The sequence below is a fragment of the Apus apus genome, chromosome 1 (genome assembly GCF_020740795.1).
Source record: "Apus apus isolate bApuApu2 chromosome 1, bApuApu2.pri.cur, whole genome shotgun sequence".
Taxonomy (NCBI): Eukaryota; Metazoa; Chordata; class Aves; order Apodiformes; family Apodidae; genus Apus; species Apus apus.
The window spans coordinates 3,937,032-3,954,804 of NC_067282.1; the positions used below are offsets into that span (position 1 = coordinate 3,937,032).

Here is a 17,773-nt window from a genome sequence, read left to right on the forward strand (position 1 = left end):
ACTTATTGTAGGGGGTTGGACTAGATGACCTTTAGAGGTCCCTTCCAACCAAATACACTCTATGATTCTCTTGTCTGTTACATTGCTGCTTCACTGACCATCAAAGCTGAACAATAAATGCTGATGAAGTCAGGAAACAGAAAGAGCCTCAGCTGTGGCAGCTGGATGCCAATTCAGAGACAGAACCTATAGCCCTGAAGATTACTCCAGTGTCCCCACACTGCATGACACTTGGAACAAACTGTTCCCATTTGATTACCAGTGTTCATTCCCTTGCAACCGCAGTCAGATTTGCCCAACTGTCTTATCCTTGGCACTGAAGACAGTAAGTCTTTCACTTTCACTGAGTGAAAACTATCCTGGAAATCAAACCACACCCACATTTCAGATGTAAGGTCCCTAAACTGGCACCCAAAATCAGTGCTACTGTTGATTTCATTTCATTTCATGCCTGAATTCCCTTCTGCAAAACAGAGGTAATAATGCTCCAAGGCACTGGGCTGTAATGACAGCAAATTAATTTTGCTGAAGTACATAAACAGCAGAAGACAATACTTCTGCCCTCAGCACAGAGCTCAAATACTGTGTGATAAATTGTATTCTCCATCTCTTAAAGAAACAGAGGTGCCAGGATGCAATCTTGTTAAGGAAGACTAACACTATGCATAAACTCCTCAAAATGCCCTCAGGAAAATGTCCTTCTGGCATTTCCTAACTTTATAGCCTTTTTTAATGTGCATTTAATGAAATTCAATAATGACCACACCATATGGCCTTTTTGAGAGCCCATCAGTATCATGAGTGAAGTGGGATCATTTAAATCCACTGCACTATCAAGACAGTGGAACAGAAAGTAGATGATAATGACCTACAAATATGGCTACATGACAGCAGTGAAGGGGCAGGGTGGCAGCAAGCATCTCAGAGGGCAGATGAGACTGCACACCTCTGACCTCCAATTTAGGGACTGAAGGGGCAATGGCTCTAGTGAGTCCAAGAAACTTCCATACATATTAGACCTCTTCTACTATCTTACAAGACCTAACTCCTCCTTTTTCTCATCTAGTTTGGAGGAAGAGTGCCTTGGGGCAACGTAACCTCTGACTAGACTCTTCTGGAAAGAGGCCTCAGAGGCCTCTTGTTAGATACACTTCTGTACACCCTGAGCACTGAAGTGGTGATACAAGCACCCAGCCAGCACTGCACTAAGCACATGGGACTTTCCACAGAAAGTATTGTGAAACCAGTATTGAGAGACTTCAAGGTTCTTTGTGGCACTAAAATACGTTTTGGCACAGAAAAAGAATTCACATTACATGATCAAAACACAAGACTTCACAAGAACTGTGGTACTAACTCATGAATAACTGAGCGTTACTCTGTGCGATTACAGGTGGGAAAAAAGAGCTGTTGCTCTAAGAATTCAGGCCCTTTGCTCCCAACTACATGTAACTTTTTTATTCAATATTCTTTTTCCTTTTATTTTGTAAGGAAAGCTATGCTTCTTTTGGAGCTTTGGCTGAGAGAAAGATCTCAACCCTCATCAGTGAACGGCAAATGCACATCTTTGTAGCAAGGCTCTCCTTAATGGTGTATAAGCAAATACTTGATGTCCCTGAAGAAGCTGAGCATTCCCAGCACACTAACATGTTGAAGTTAGAGGTATTCAGTCCAAATGTTGAATAACAATTTTAAAAATAAATGTAAAACAATCCAGTTCTTTATGTGAGGACAAAGTTCAGATGCTAACCCTGGCCAAGAGCCCCCAGGGCTTTCAACTGGGCATTCTGTACCAAACAAAGAACTTGCAGATGATGACAAACAGAAACTGCCCATCAGGCAGATACATGACAGAACACTTAATTTGGGTCAGTTATGTGGGGAAAAAGAAACTTAACTTATTATTTAGAGCAGCTGTCAGGTTTTGGTTTTGGGTTTTTTTTTTATAGAGAGAGATTGCCCAAGGATTTAAAAAAAAACAAAATGGGAACTCCACTTTGGCAAATGAGAGCATCACAAAAGTAAGTATGTTGCAATGTAGACTCACTATGAGGAATGCAAAATGATGGCTGAGAGGAGAGTTTCTGTTACAGGGAAAGATGCTTGTTAAAGACTTCAGGGAAGAAGTGAAAGAGGAGAGCACAAGCTGAGACTTCGCAAGATGTTTATAAACAACAGAAGCTAAGCCAAGGGGGGAAGTTCCTCCTTTTCCTACAAAGAGAAGTCCTACACATGCCAGAACATTCTCAAATCTAATTTTCTGAATTGTCTGAACTGACTGTCTGTACTTCAAAAGCCAAGAAATGAGGGTTCTTAGCACAAGAGTACAGATAAGTTCATGTTGTGTTCAAGGGCTCAAACACCACTTAACAGAAGATCCTGCTTGTTATGCTAGATAAAAGCAGTGAAGGCTTCAGTCAGCTTCTGACTACCTTGAGAGACAGGGGCTCATTAACTGAGGCCTAAATGTATCTATGTGCTATGCTCTAAGAATACGAAAAAATGTTTTGGAGAAAAGGATAGAGAAAAGAAAGTGTGGGATACTGTTGACGATGGAGCACAGAGATTCCCAACAGGTCAGTCCACACAGCCCAGTGCCATCCAGACATCCAAGATGCAGAAGCAGCACACACAAGAGAGAGCATGTCTGTTCTGCTGTCAGGCTATACTGACTCAGCAGACTGTCTATCTATGATCCAGGCTGAAGAAACCACCACCTGGATGTTACTTTATACAACTGTAGCCAGTGCCTCAATCTTTTTAAGGCTGTTTATCCAATAGCTTTCCAAAGAGCTTATCTGATACATGACAGTGCATGTGGATATTTACTCCAGACCTACTGGACATAAGCAGGAGTATGCTGAGGTTAGTTAGATGCATTAGCATCCAGAGATGTGGTTAAACTGCAACAAGAGGTCAATGCTTAAAAATCACAAGCCAGCTGACTAAGGATTTCCATTTTCTGACAAAGCCACAGTGAACAGTGTATGCCAGGAACTATTGTTTCTAGTCAAGATTTTAAATCAGGTTTCAAGGACCTCTTTACAAAGCACACCAAGAGACACGCTGCATAAATACTGCTCAGATTCCCTGGAGAGATGCTGCAGGTTTTGAAGGGGTGAGTGCCACTTTTAATAACACCAGTCAAGCACATTTACACATTTCCTGACAATACAGCAACTGTGCAGCCTCCCATTCAGATGGGGGCTGTGTTCTCCCCTCTGTCTTCCCTTATAAATCCTCTATGGCCTTATGTCTGCTGAGCAAACCCTGATCCTTCGGAAGTCTCTGTGCAATCTCTGCCCAGCCCACGCAAGGTGAGAGGAGCTGCTACCTCAGTTGCGGCCAGGGAGCACAGCTCAGGGAGAAAGCTCTGGAACCAGTTCTGCACAGACATCTGGAGTGCCCACCTGCATGATGTCTTGGAGGCTTTCAGTGAAGGACAGCTCAGCCTCCACCATATAAAACTCCGCCAGGTGCCGGCGACTCTGAGAGTTCTCAGCTCGAAACGTTGGGCCAAAGGTGAACACGTGGGTAAAAGCCCTGCAAGGCAACAAGAAACAGGGAGGTCAGGATCAGCATGCAAGTGAGTGTGTTATATTGGAAGCCCCACCCACAAACTCACTTTCTCCCAGGATCGGGGAGTACCCATGTTTCCATTCCCTCTTTAACCAGTTTAATGGCTCTGTTGGATATGCTGCTATCTACACAGCTTCAGCAGGGCATAAAGAAGGGTTATTCACACCTCACCAAGACTCAGTGAGGTTGTACAAACCCTATTCAGCTTTCAGTGAACACCATTCATGCTCAGGACACTTTTTGTAGCTGTGTAGGAATTTAAATGACATTCTGCAAAACATTACTGGAGAAGCACCCAGATGGTGTACGTACCCGTCAGGTTCCCCTTGTTCATATCCCTTCACATTTGTTTGGCTCTAAGGTCTGACCTTTATGGGTGCTGTGACACCCCAGAGCCCAGCAGAGCAGAGAGTGTCCTGCTGCAGGAGTTGCTGGGCTGGTGATGACACTAAAAAGGGACTGGTGAAGCCCAGAGGGATGGATGTACTGAGCACAGCTTGCAGTCCCCCTCTAGTGGCAAGACCAAAGTTTATCGCTGAAAGAGCCTCTGAATGAACCGGGCTCCTTCCACACAGTTGAAAATGTTAAAAGAGCTCCCTACTGCAGAGATCACATCTGGGATATCATTTTATATTGAAGCAACTAATGCATTTCCTATGAAGCTATTTTTCCATTAACCTTCTGGGCAGTCTGAATACATCCTCTCCTGTTCTGCAGGCACATCATGCCATGCTACAGAGGATACAAAAGCTTGATTCTCCACTTCCTTCATCAGAAACCTTCCCATCAAACAGCAACATGCTTTCAAAAGCAGTATCTTTTACACTCTGGGCTATGAACAGTTGGGCTCCTGGACATCCTCAAAGCCAGTGAGAGATTCCGGAGCAGTTGCCATGATGGCTGTTTCCTCCCATGCAGCATGGGAAGCAAACCATGACTGGGGAGGGAGTGAGCTGGTTCAGGAAAACCATGGACTGGGCAGCTGCTGTCAATGGTACATTTTTAACTTGACATTATTTTTAGCTGTAGACAGAATGTAGGGGAAAGAACCTGACCAGTAGAGATGAGACACAGTTTAACACTCATGAAAGGATGCGTGCTAATTGCTGGGGTTGGCATTTGACTTGCATCTTGCTCTGCAAGCTTTCAACTTAAAGAGGATGTTCACTGAAGTTTCTGCACAGGCTAATTTTGTTAAACTGAAGTTTAAATAAACAACACTCATAAAGCAGCGTTCTTCCTTTGCCTCTAATGGAGGCATCTGCGCTGTGAATAAAGGAACACACACATTCTGTTTCACTCATCTGTTCCCTCATGCCACATGATGGTTAAAGGTTACGATCCAAAGAAACAGCATGTTCTTGTTCCTTGAGTTCCTAGTAGTAAATACACCAGAAGAAAGTTCCAGGTCAAGACTCTGAATATGTAGCCTGCTTGTAGGCTCTTCTCCCCACTGGCTCTGTGTTCTCTGCTCCAATAAATACACTTTCTGCCTCTGCTTTGCTCCCATACCTGCAATCTCTCATACTGACCACTGCAGATTTTACAGCAAACACCTCTCCTCCAACATGATTTTCAGGATGCTTCTTTTCCTATGCTGCCTTTCTTGCTTGATGCAACGTTACTGTAAACTTCTGCCATCAGCTGAGCATACTCCTTCAAACTGCCCTTTGCTACAGCATCTATAAAACCTCAGCAATGTTTAGATAAGTGATGTACCAAGACTATTACTCACTGCACAGGTCAGTATTATCTCATCACTTCCTTGTGCTCCCCCATCTGTAGCCATCTGTTGTCTTGGTTATAGAGAGACACATGTTCTTCTTCACAGGCCTTTTTGGTTTTTATTTTTCTCCCATGCTCCTACACCACCTGGCACAACAAGGTCTTGGATCCAAAGCTTAAGAGCCTCAACTGCTATAGCGATACAAACAACAAATCTGAAACAATGAGTCACTTGGCCAAAATTGCTCAATGTTTAAGGTCAAAAACTTTTACTTGCCAGGCCATAGAGCCTGGCCTGCAGGGGGAAACAGGAGATGTAGGTTCTTGTGCTACCTGTGTCTGTGTTTCAGGCTTTTGCTAAAATATTTCAATCTGGGGCTCCTTAAGAAAGAATTTTCCCTAAAGAAATCAGTTCAGTCACAAGTTCAGATTGTGACTGGGCCAGGACGAGCCTCAAGACAAAAACAGTTTGAAAAGTTTGCAATTGCTGAAGTACCCTCACAGGACTGATGGGCTTGATGTGCAGGTCTCTCTAATTTCTCTCTGGCATGAATGTCTTCAAGAAGTAACACTTAAGTCTGACACCAGCTGGCTAGCAGGAGATCCTGTCCCTCAGAGCAGCAGCCTGAGACTTCACTTAGCGTAGATTATTGTGGCAGATGACAGTCTCCAGCAAATCCAGGCCACTATGAGCAACTGGAACTGTACATATTTCCTACTCAATAACAGCACAAGTACAATGACTAGAAACTTATCTTCCAAGGGGCTCACTGGCTGCAAGATACCTAAAAATAATTTTAAAAATGTAAGAAGATGTCAACCATGGTCAAATACTTCATAGTCACAAATTGATTTTGTGCTACAAGAATGAAGCCTATTTGTGCCTCAGTTAGAGCTTTTGGGGAGGACAAGTGCAGAACAACTCCCACAAGAACCAATTTCAGTCTTTTCTCAGCTCGAGGCATCCTGCTGGGACCAATCTTCTAAAACTTGTACACCAAATACCACCTATGTTTTCACAATGAAACATCAGCACTGCAACTTAAAATTGTAGAATCAAAGAATCATAGAATGTCTCAGGTTGGAAGGGACCTCTGAAGGTCATCTAGTCCAACTCCCCAAGCAGGAACATCTCTGAGTTTGTTCTAGAACAGATTGCCCAGAGCCCCATCAAGCCTGAACTTGAGTATCTCCAGGGATGATGCCTCCACTGCCTCTCTAGGTGAGCTGTTCCAGTGATCCACCACCCTCATATTAAAGAACTTTTTCCTAATGTCCAACCTCAACCTACCCTTTTCTAGCTTAAAACCATTACCACTTGTCCTATCCTTACAAGATCCTGTGAACAGGTCTTCCCCAGCCTTTTTCAGGCCCCTTTCAGGTATTGGAAGGTTGCTATAAGCTTCAGGTACTGTCCCAAGCTGCGCAACAACAAAAGGGATAAGGGCTTGGTGACAGCCCATAGAGAATGTAACATCACTGGTGTAGGGGTAAATTTGCCTGCCTGCCCCTTAGAATTAAAAAACAAAAAAAGCAACCCAAAACTCAAACCCAGGATAAACCCACATCTGCAGAGCAGGGAGAATCATTAATTTCTCAGGCTAATTGTAAAAGGAAAAGATAGATTCAAATAACTGTGAGAACTTCACCACAATCTCAGGACCCTGGCAAAGGGAAACTAGCCAGATGTCGTGCTGGCAAAGTGATCAAAGGAGCACAGTGAATGCAAGTCATCCGGTAACAGCAATGCAGCCTGATCAGAGGCCTGGACAGACCAGAGAAACACAGCTAAAAATACACATAGCCACTGTTATCAACTCCAAGCGTGAACAATTATTTTTCATCTAGGCATTCATACACTGTTTACTGTGCTCTGCCATTTAAGACATTAAGCAAAAGCACACTGTACAAATCTGACCTTTATTGTGCTTCATCTGCTATTTAAAAATATATATCTGGGATTTGATACACTAATGTTTCACATTGAGCATGTATAAATATATTAAAAAAAAAAAGGGATGGGAGCTGAAGCTGACTCTGCTCCCATTTCATGGCACCAAGAGCAAAACCAGTCATTTTGTTCTGTGTGCATTCAGCACCTAGCACAATGGAGCCTCAGTCCAGGGCTGTGACTCCTATGCTCTACAATGCAAATAATCAATCATTTAACATTCTCAGACCTCTGCAAGACTTCCAGCATTTAAAAATAACTTGAAAGCTGTAAGTCCCCAAAACTGCCTAGGTCAGTTGGGGTTGTGGGCACCCAAGAGTCTTAAAAAAAAAGTAAAATTAGTAGTGCTAATTCTGCATTTCTGACAAAAGCACAGACAAAGGAGGGGGGAGAAAAGCAAAGGCAAGCCCAATAATCTGTCAAGTCCTTTTCCTTAGCCATTACAGGCAGAGCAGTAATGTCTGCAAGACTCTCCTTGTACGTGCTACCAAAGAACACAAGAGAGGCTTTGAAATGAGTCCCTTTGCAGTTAGCTTCACGCAGATCAGAGCTCTGGACAGCAATCCCAAGAGCATTTATGCAGTTCACAGGGTCCGTCAGGGTCAACACCAGAAGAAGGCACAGAATTGCTTAATTAACTGCTCCTTTTCTGGGATTGTATTTTGCTCTGTCCAGTTCTCTGGGAAAATTTGAGAGCTCAATATGGAGGCCAAGAGAATAGTCACAGTGCTCTCTCCAACACACTGGAACACTGCAAAATGCTGAGCTCTCCTGCCCTAGCTCAGCAAACAGCTCTGCCACCTCCGAGGTCCAGGCTCACAAGAGTCCCTTTGGAAGCAAACAGCAGTGTCTGGATGCATTGCTGGAGCACAGCTGTCCTCCCACATGGACTACAGCTTGGAGGAGGTTCATCCTTGCACAGGCTGTGTTTGTGATCTCCACCCTATTAACATCCAGGAAGAAACTTTCCCCTTTTCACCCTTATTTTGCACGCTACTAACACTCTCTTCAGAAGCAGTTCCCCCTCTCTCTCTTTGAGAGCTTTATACCACACAGAATGAAAGCTCATTTCATTTCACCTCCTTGACAATTCATTATTGAGGCAGTGATAGAAACCAATAGAAAAGTATAAATTATCTGTGCCCAAAGCTGCTTAAAATCATCCTTTTAATTAAACTCACATAATGTTTGTAGGCCTGGGCATCTCTGCCTTACTGGCAATTTTTACACTGCAATCCAAATATAATTAATTGTGCCAATGGTTCCCAAGCCAGGAATGGATTGTGCTCCTTTTCTGAGCCAGGACTCCACGTTGCTACCAGGGTAATAAAGACTTATTTGTGCTATTGAACCAAGGGGATATAACTCTGAGCAAGGCTATTAATCAAGAAGATGCAATCCCTGCACAGTCAGCTCACAGGCCCTGCCAAGGTCATACCACAAGGAAGTGACACAGCTGGAGGCAGAAGCTGGTTATTGTTACTCAGGGCTAAGCCCTAAACCATAGCAGCACACACAGCTATTCTTTTGTGGGGTGCCTTCATTCTCACCCCAAAATACTACAGGTGTCTGCACAAACACAAATACAGCAACTACTCTGACAAGGTCTGCTGTGATTTATGCCAAATCCTATCCTGGGCCATGAACAGAATGCATGATCCTTCACCACAGTATGCCTCCCCATGCTATCACCCACCAACATCCCCCCCCCCAACTCCCCTAAAATCTAGACTACAAGAATTTCTGGAAATAATAGCTTCTAACCCAAGGACAAAACAATACATTATGTCAGCAGAGGAAGAAAGAAGAACAAGGTGACCCTAAAGCCCAGGAGCTTCGCTTTGTCAGCCACACTGTCCTTTAATAAAGCGAGCCATCCAATTTAATTCCACTCTGTTCCAGCATGACCATATTCATTTTGAGTATGGAGGACCTGCCTGCTCCAATGAAATAAGCAGATGACTTTGCTGAGCTGCTAGGAGACACCAGCTGGCTGCAATGTTTGACCCAAGCACGATGGGGATTGTTCAGGGATGCTGAAAATTCTATGTTGTAAGATGTTCTAGCAAGAAACCACACTCAATGATTCAAACATACTGATCCAATGCCTCGAGGGTCTAGTTTTTAGAGGAGCTGGGAGACTCAGGGCTCCTAACGATGCTAGTGACGTACAGGTCCCCAGCAGTTTAGAGAAGTGGGAAAATATTTTAAATCCTTAAGCTGGATAGACTTAAAATGAAACCTCAAACTTAGACAGAAATACCCATGTTAAAACCTCAATGTAAAAATACTACCATGACTATTGTTTGGTGGTTAGTATTTTACACAATGAAAATGTACATGTTTCTGTTGAAAGGGTGGTGAGGGGGACTAAACTTATCCAGAAAAAAAGGCAAATAGAAGTTTTAAAAGATTCCTCATAGAACGTGCGACTTCTTCCTGCTCTCTGAAGAAGCACAGGTAAGAAAAATCTGCATCTTGACAGGGGCTTTTATAGCAGTATGTGAGGCTTATGCCTGGGCAGCAGAGCTGGTGTGCTTAGTGGTAAGGTTTCAATTCATGCTGCAACGAGATGGGACTGTACTTCCTTTTGTACACAGCCAAAAATAAAGATTTTTTTTTTTTTTTTTTTTAAAAAAAAAAGCTAAGTTCCCAGACAGGGCCTGGGAAGTGCCAAACTTCCCCCCTCAGCCAGTGAGACTGAAGCAACACAGCAGTTTCCCTCGAAAGGACAGTGCCCTATGATGCACCCTCCTGCCACACTCTGGGACTGACTCTCCCCCTGCCACGTTCTCTGCTCTGGCTTCAGCAGCAAGAAAAGATGATGATAGAACAAGGATCCTCACCAGGTCCTCCATCTCTGCTTGAAAAGGATCCAGGCAAACTTGAGTAATTAACAGCAGTGTGATCCATATCCTCTAATTATCTGGCAAAGCACCCTGCATTTTATTAATCCTCACAGCACACCTAGACATTGTATTGTTATTTACAGATGGCAGAAGAAGGGAAAATTGAGACAAAAAGGAAACAAGTTACTCAGAGTTACACAATGTCTTCTGCTCCCAGCTCAGAGATCCCAGCAGACTGGGTCCTCCGCCCTTTTATGTGACTCTGTTGTACTTTATTCTCAGTGGAGTCTTGTTTTGTCCTAGTTTTGATATTATTATTTCTAATTAAAGTCAATAAAACAACGGATTAGCAATGATAACTCAAGCTGTGCTGATGAAAGTCACTAGAGTAGTTAAGCATTTATTCAAATAATCATTTCCCATGCTCTAGCAAACAGACATCTTCTACAAAAGAGTGATATAAAATGTTTTAAAGATTTAAAAAAAAAAAACCCAAACAACAAAATGAGTAAAGATCTTTTTCAAAGTTTAATCATCCCAGTGACTCCTACTTCTAAGCCATAAAAACACATTATCAACATGGGGCGGGGGGAGCAATTGTGTTACATCTTTTTCCTTTCAGCATGGAAAAAACCCACGTTCTCCACAAACTGCATTACAAAAGGTTTAAAGAGGATTTTAATTTTTTAAAATAATTTTTCAGACGGACATCAGTTCTACCAACTCTGCAAATATAAATCACATCCAGAAACACATCAGTAGGTGCATTATTGCACAGAGAGAGTCGTGATTCAGGCCATATTTCAAACTTTGGGTGGAGATATTTAAAACTTCCAACCCCTGAGGAAATTAAGGGCACACACAATTGGATTTGTGCATCTATTTTCAGGAAATCTATGGGAGAAAACAGGGATGAAGCTGTCTGCCTTAACATCTCATATTGAAGCAAATTATTGGGGTACAGAGGCTCCCCAAGAAGCAGGAGTTGCAGCCTGAACACAAGGCACGTTCATGGTCTGGTAAGAAATCAATCATATAATCACAGAATCACAGAATGACAGGTTAGGAGGGATCTCAAGGATCATCTGGTCCCACCTTTCTAGGTAGAAAGACTGTTTAGATGAGATGGCTCAGTACCTTGTCAAGCTGAGCCTTAAAATTGTCCAGTGTTGGGGAATCCACCACTTCCCCAGGAAAATTATTCCAACGTTCAACTGTTTCCATAGTGAAAAATTTTCTTTGAGTGTCCAATCGCAATCTCCCCAGGAATAACTTGTACCTATTACCCCTTGTCTTTTCTATGTGGCTCCTTGAAAAAAGAAAGTCTCCATCTACTTGGTAGCCATCTGTTAAATCCTGGAACACGGGGGTGAGGTCTCCTCCTTCTTTTCTCCAGACTGAACAAATTCAATTCTCCCATCCTTTCCTTGTACAGCAAGGGTTCCTAGACCCTTGATCATCTTTGTGACCCTTTTCTGGAAACTATGAAGCCTGCCCACATCTTTTTTTTGTATAGTGGGGACCAGAAATGAAGACAGCATTCCAGATGTGGCCTGACAAGCATTAAGTAGAGGGGGATGATGACTTCTTTATCTCTGCTGGTGATCCCCTTATCGATGCAGCCCAGCATCCTGCCAGTTTTCTTTGCTGCTGCAGCGCACTGTTCACTCACGTTGAGCTTGCTGCCCACCAGGACTCCCAGGTCCCTTTTCCTTTCAAGTTAGCCATGGTGTTGTAAGCCACTGATGGTCAGCTGGGCTGCAGTAATAGACTGCCCACAGGCTTTCTGCTTGCTTCACTCAAAGTAAAAAAAGAACTCAGAGCCCCCATGAATGTGGCTACTATGATAGAGGGGGAACACGAGGGCATAGGGTTACAACAGCCCTATTGTAACTCACAAGCCCCAGTTTAACCCCCTGCAGCTCTGATGGTTTTGTCTGGGCACATGCACAAAGCTGAGCTGCAGCCTGGATACTGAGATCTTCTGACATGGATCCTACAGCACCTGGTGCTGCTTTGAATAGGGATAAGAAGACAGTCAGAGAAGGAAAAGGGATTGTACACTGGATTCAAGACAAACAGAATGGATTATCTTAGCTTACTTGTAAAAGGAGGACCAAGAATTTCACCTGATGACACCCTACACCAGATGAGTGTAAAACCTGTTCTTTTGTTGCTACCTGTACTCTATTTTTACAGTCAGGAGATAAAATAAAGAGCATGTTGTCCAAGACACTGCTGGGACTGCACTCAGCCCTTAATGCACAGATTCGAGGGACACATTTGAACTGCAGCTACTCTCAGAACACCCACCACACTTCTTGCCAGGGAATTACCTGCTTCCCCTCCCAAGGAAGTGGAGAAGGAGAAAGTACCAACAACATATCCATATGGACTCTAGACTCACTGTTGTACCTACTAAGTTCATGCACTGAGCCTCCCAGTAATAAAAAGTCATTAACAATCACTGCAGCAGTCATGAAGCAGACTGAAGCATGTGGTAATTGATTAAAAACAGACATGTCACAGTAGCTTTTTATAGCTCCAATTAAGTGTCATCCTAATTAATGGAGTTAGTGAGCTAATTATAAGAGTCTGCGTTGTGAGTCAGACTCAAACAAATGTTGTGCAAGAAATGTCAGAGATTTTTTTTCAGGCATCCAAGATAAATAATTACACTTATTTGTGTTAATTCTTAGCAACAGGAATGTTATTCAACTGGACATCATTCCTGCAGCTGCATTCAGAAGTATTTAAAATTGTATAATGTAGAGCAAATATTTGCTTGAAGACAATGCAATCTGTTATATCATTAGCAAGTAATTTTGGAATCAAATTTTAAGGCTGGATTTGCCAGGCTGCCTCTTTTATAGAAGGTGGCCTCAAACACACCTCTTTTCAGCTCCATCAAGTTTTCTTGAACATCAACCCAAAATGACACCTATTTTTCCATGCTTTTAAAAGCAGTGAAGTCCTGGCATTTTAAGAGTGAAATCAGTGTGATTTCAGTATCTTCCAAAATCTACAGGAAATTTTTGAGCATTTTTCTCTACAGGAAATGTAGAGTGTTTGGCACTCTACAAACTCAGGCAGACACAGCTAAAATGGCCTACATGACTGAGATTTTTCAGATCCTCTTTGATACCAGAAAAACAAATGGCAGGATTGCAAAGAAAATTTGGAACAGGCAGAACAGTAGCAAAATCCATGATAGTTTAGAAATCAAGGGGATGTACTTGAGGGGAGCAGAGTGGGATTAATTACATTTCAACTAAACCAAGTTTGAAAGCTGGACATTAACAGACAGTCTTAAATAGGAAAGGCTGAGATTTTAAGTTGTGTAGAAAAACGTAGGTTCTAGGGAGAGATGTTGAACTGAATGTGAACTGGAGAGACAAATCATCAAGATAGTCTTGGGGTTGAGACTGATGGGGAGGAAAATGAGAAGGAAGTCAAGAATAAACTTAGAAGGACAGAATAACGTAGACTGGAAGGGACCTCAGGAGGTGGCTAGTCCAGTTTTCTGTTCAAAGCAGGTCAGTGAGAAGGCCAAACCAGGTTGCTCAAGGCTTTCTCTAAATGGGTCTTGAAAACCTCTAAGGTTTCAAGGATGAAGAGTGCACATCCTCTCTCAGCAATCTTTTCTAATTGATTGATCTCTTAGTGATTTGTTTATTAATCCTCGCCCTCCCCTATATCCACTTAGAACTTACCTTGTTTCAACTTATCTCCATTATCTCTTGTCCTCCAGTCCCCACTGCAAAGAGCAGCCTTGCCTTTTTCATAACCTCCTTGCAGGTCCTAGCAGGCTGCTATTAGGTTGCCCTGGACCCTTGTACCCGTTTGCAAAGAACTTCAAGAGAATATGAGACCAAAAAGAAAGAAACAAAGCTAGAGAGAGCAAGGAACAAGGAAAGACCTTATTCTGCAACTTAGGGGGAGGACAGCCCTCAGAACTTTTGGAAGGGCAGTTTTAGCTAAGCTCATGATGCAAAAGGCAGAACAGACAGTGTCTGGGATGAGAGGTGGCACAAGGAAAAATAATGCCAAGCAGTGATGTAACTATTAGCAAGAGGGGCTGAAGGGAGAGGAGCAGATAGAGCTTGTGGGAACTGCAGATGGGTGAAAGGAGAAGAAAAAAAAAAAAGTAAATACAGCCAGTGAGCTGTACTTCTTGGCAAGAGTTGTTTTTGGCTGTCTCCAGAATGCCTCTGAATCATCTTCAGCTGTCATAGACCCTCCAGCCTAGATCAGGTCCCCAAAGGAGCCTTTATCTTCACCAGAGAATCACAGGGCTAGGAAACACAAGGACTTCACAGCAAAGCAATGACATTAAAACCAGTTCTGAGGGCACAGAGAGTCATACATTTCTACCACATACATCGGTTATTGATTCATCCGAGACTCAGAAAGCTAAAAGAGAAAGTTGTACTACTCAAGAAATACTTTTCTGGAGACCTCAAAGAACTACAGATTTACAGCAGCTGACAATGATTCAGACACTCTGAGCAGTCAACCTAGATGCTGTCACTGTGAAGATGAAGCACAACGAAATGAGAAGTTGTGCCAACTAGGCTGTTCAGGTCATACTGAGAGACAAGATGAATTCTCCGCCTTTGTCTTCAATAACAAGCATACACAGCACAGCAGACAGTCAATAAACACAGGAATGCCTCTCTTCCCACTCTTCCTCAAGGGAAAAGGTTAAAAACTCACAAAATATAAACAATTCACTGTTCTCTCTTGTTATCAGGAATAGAAGCAAGCAGCCCTGTTGTAAAATGGAGCCCTGAACCCTGGACAACACACAGGCAAGGATACTCAAGATGATACCTTGTGGGCTGAAGACACACTCTCAGCAAGGACAGTAGATGACCTGGTGCCAGCTACATCTGTTAAGGCTTCTCCATACCTTCCCTGCCCAGACTTTTCCAACCACGGCTTGGAGGCTGCTCATGAGCTCTGTAAAGCTAAAAGCTAACTCCAAAAAGATACGACTGCCTAGCTGACTTTCTGTTCCCTACTACATAAACCCCATGGACAAATTCCTCCCTGGCTCTCATACCTAACCTGCTCCAACCTTGGTCTCTACTCAACTTGTGCAGGGTCTGCCTCTGCACTCCCATGTCCCACAGCAAGTCATCAGAGGATAAGGACCAAGACTGGACAGTGAAGGTTCTCCCAGGCATTTCTACCTCCTCCCACAAATTCTCAGGGACCAGTTGTTTCTGAAAGCTTTAAGACCCCAGCAAGTCAATATTTTATTTAAGCTAAAGGGATTTTTTGAAGAATAGTTCCTTTTCTGGGCATGAAAAATTCAGTCTGGCTAAAACAGAAGGCAGCAAAAAGGTAAATTTCATAGGATCAAATTCAAAACACATAAATCTTCACTGGCCTGGCTGCTTTTTTTTTATTGGGAAGATTAGAACATTTCTGGTTTTGGGGAATGAGGACTCCCAGTTTTTAGTAGCCTGAAAGCATTATCAGCTCACACTTGTTTGCCAAGCAGTTCTGGCTACTAATATGCACTTAGGCTCTTTGATCATGTATGAGTCTCATTCACAGAGTAGGACACAACTTGATAAGCACAAGCAAAACCTTCACAGTAACAGAAGGGTTTCACAGTATGCAGAGAATTAATACCATGAGGCATCACTATAGTGCTTCTGCATCTAGAAGAACTTGATCTATTTTTGAAGGGACTCAACACCATCTAAGCTGTAGGTCTCAAACACCCAGTGTGCTTAAATAAAAGGAAGCAGGTTCACAGAACAGCTATGCCCCATTATGAATAATCAGAGCTTATCTAAATTTAGATGGCACTGGATCAATTTAAAATGCCCATAAGAACAACCTGCTGCTGTAGAACAGGAAGATGAAGCTGCAATGCACAATGTAATGCACTGCATGTTGAAGAACATTGATTTTTATTGCACCTGAGTAGTATCAGTGGAAAAAACACCTAGCAGACACGTTTTGCATCTACTCAGTTTAGGCTTCTGCTCAATCCCAGAGCAGGCTGTGTACTATTTAAAGGGAACAGACTGATGTAAGAGAGTGAGATTGTATTTCAAGTTAATCATTACAATCCATACTTTTTCTTTGCACTTATTTGATTTGTGGAATTACGTCTTTCAATAAAGGTCACATCACATCACAGTCAATTAAGTCTAACACGTACAAATGAATGTCATCCCATCTTCTGTCAGGGATGCAAAAACTCCCCCAGCCCTACAGCTAAACAAACCTCTTCCTCATTAACTTTCCCCAGCTAATGTCTGAGATGACGCATCAGCCTTTGTCTGCCAAGTGACCTGTGCTTCTGTCACAGCAGCCAGGGCACCACATGAGAAACATCCTGTCCATTGAGAACCTTTAGCTTGAGTACTTCAGCTGACCATGACAGCCATCTAGGGGTCTGAGACACTCTCTCTCAGAGAGGACAGACCAGGCAGAAAACAGCTATATGGCTTTTGCTTTAAACACACAAGTTGCCTTCTGAACAATTCCACTGCAGTCACTTACCAGTAGCAAATTAACCCGTGAAACAGTGGTTAAATAAAAAACAGCTAAACATTTATTATTTGTTTTGCAACATTGGACATAAGGCAGATCTTCCAAGTTCAAATTTTCTAAAGCTAGGGTTTTATCCCTCTCATCTTCAGGAGATCTGCACTAGACAGTAGCTAGTAATTTTAAAAACTGATTTTAAAGTCACTTTAAGTGCAGAGCAAACCCCCTTGGCAAGTGGCAAACAACTGCAGTGCTACCTGCCTGAGATCTGGTCACTTGACAGGCTTTATCAGCCATTCAGTTGGCAGGCAGTGATTTGGCTGAAGTACCATATCTGAGGAGAACCCACACTGCAAGCACTCAGAAAACTCTGCCTTCAAATAAGATATTGTGCTGATTTGACTCCATACAACAGGTAGACTGAAGGAGATAGATAAAGGAAGCTTGGGGAAAAAAAAAGAGGAGGAGGAAAGGAATGGGATAGCTAAAATGAAAAAGATTTTATTTCTGAGACATGCCAGATGTGAACAACAACTAACGACACTTGAGGTATTACAGTTACTAGCAGCAATCCTACAGTCACTCTCCTAAATATTGTTTCCATCCATTATTCCCAAATCATGGCAAGCAGGAGACTCCTACTATTTAAAACTAGTTCACAGATCACAAGTAAAAAGGAGTCAAATTTTCCTCTGCCTAGAGTGGCTTCTCACACCATCATCCAGTCACTGCTGCTCAGTTCATGTCTAGCACACAACGTGGCAGATTTCTAACAGATGAAAGTGGGGCAAAATTACCAACTGAGAGGATCCCACAGATCAAGCCAAAAACTTCTTGTTTTGCTCACCCTGCCATCACTTCCAAATGGAGCTGGCCAGAAACTGTCAGGAAGGCAGGAACATTGAAGAAGTGGGTCTTTTCTGCAGATTTCCTTGCCTCATTTGATGACTGTAAACAAAAAAATGAGCAAGAAGTCAAACCACTGGTGTTTGAATTAAAAGCACAGCTCCTAGCTTTTTTTCCCATTTTTCTTTTAATAAATTCCATGAGATTCAACCCAAACACTGCTGAGATGGAATCCAACAGTGTGTTAAGTTATAATATAACACTACCTATCTTTGCTCAGACTGTGAAAGGGCTCTAAAACCATTAAAGT

At 42.7% G+C, this 17,773-nt stretch overlaps 1 protein-coding gene across 1 annotated transcript in view; it reads right to left on the reverse strand.

Annotated features, from left to right (window-relative positions):
• The window catches only part of NARS2 (asparaginyl-tRNA synthetase 2, mitochondrial), a 54,058-nt gene that overhangs the window by 18,848 nt on the left and 17,437 nt on the right, over positions 1 to 17,773 (reverse strand). Inside the window, exons 6-7 of the mRNA XM_051608041.1 lie at positions 17,465 to 17,565; positions 3,411 to 3,543 (exon numbers count right to left, since the gene is read on the reverse strand). Of these exons, the coding sequence (XP_051464001.1) occupies positions 3,411 to 3,543; positions 17,465 to 17,565 (234 nt within the window). The remainder of the gene's footprint in view (positions 1 to 3,410; positions 3,544 to 17,464; positions 17,566 to 17,773) is intronic.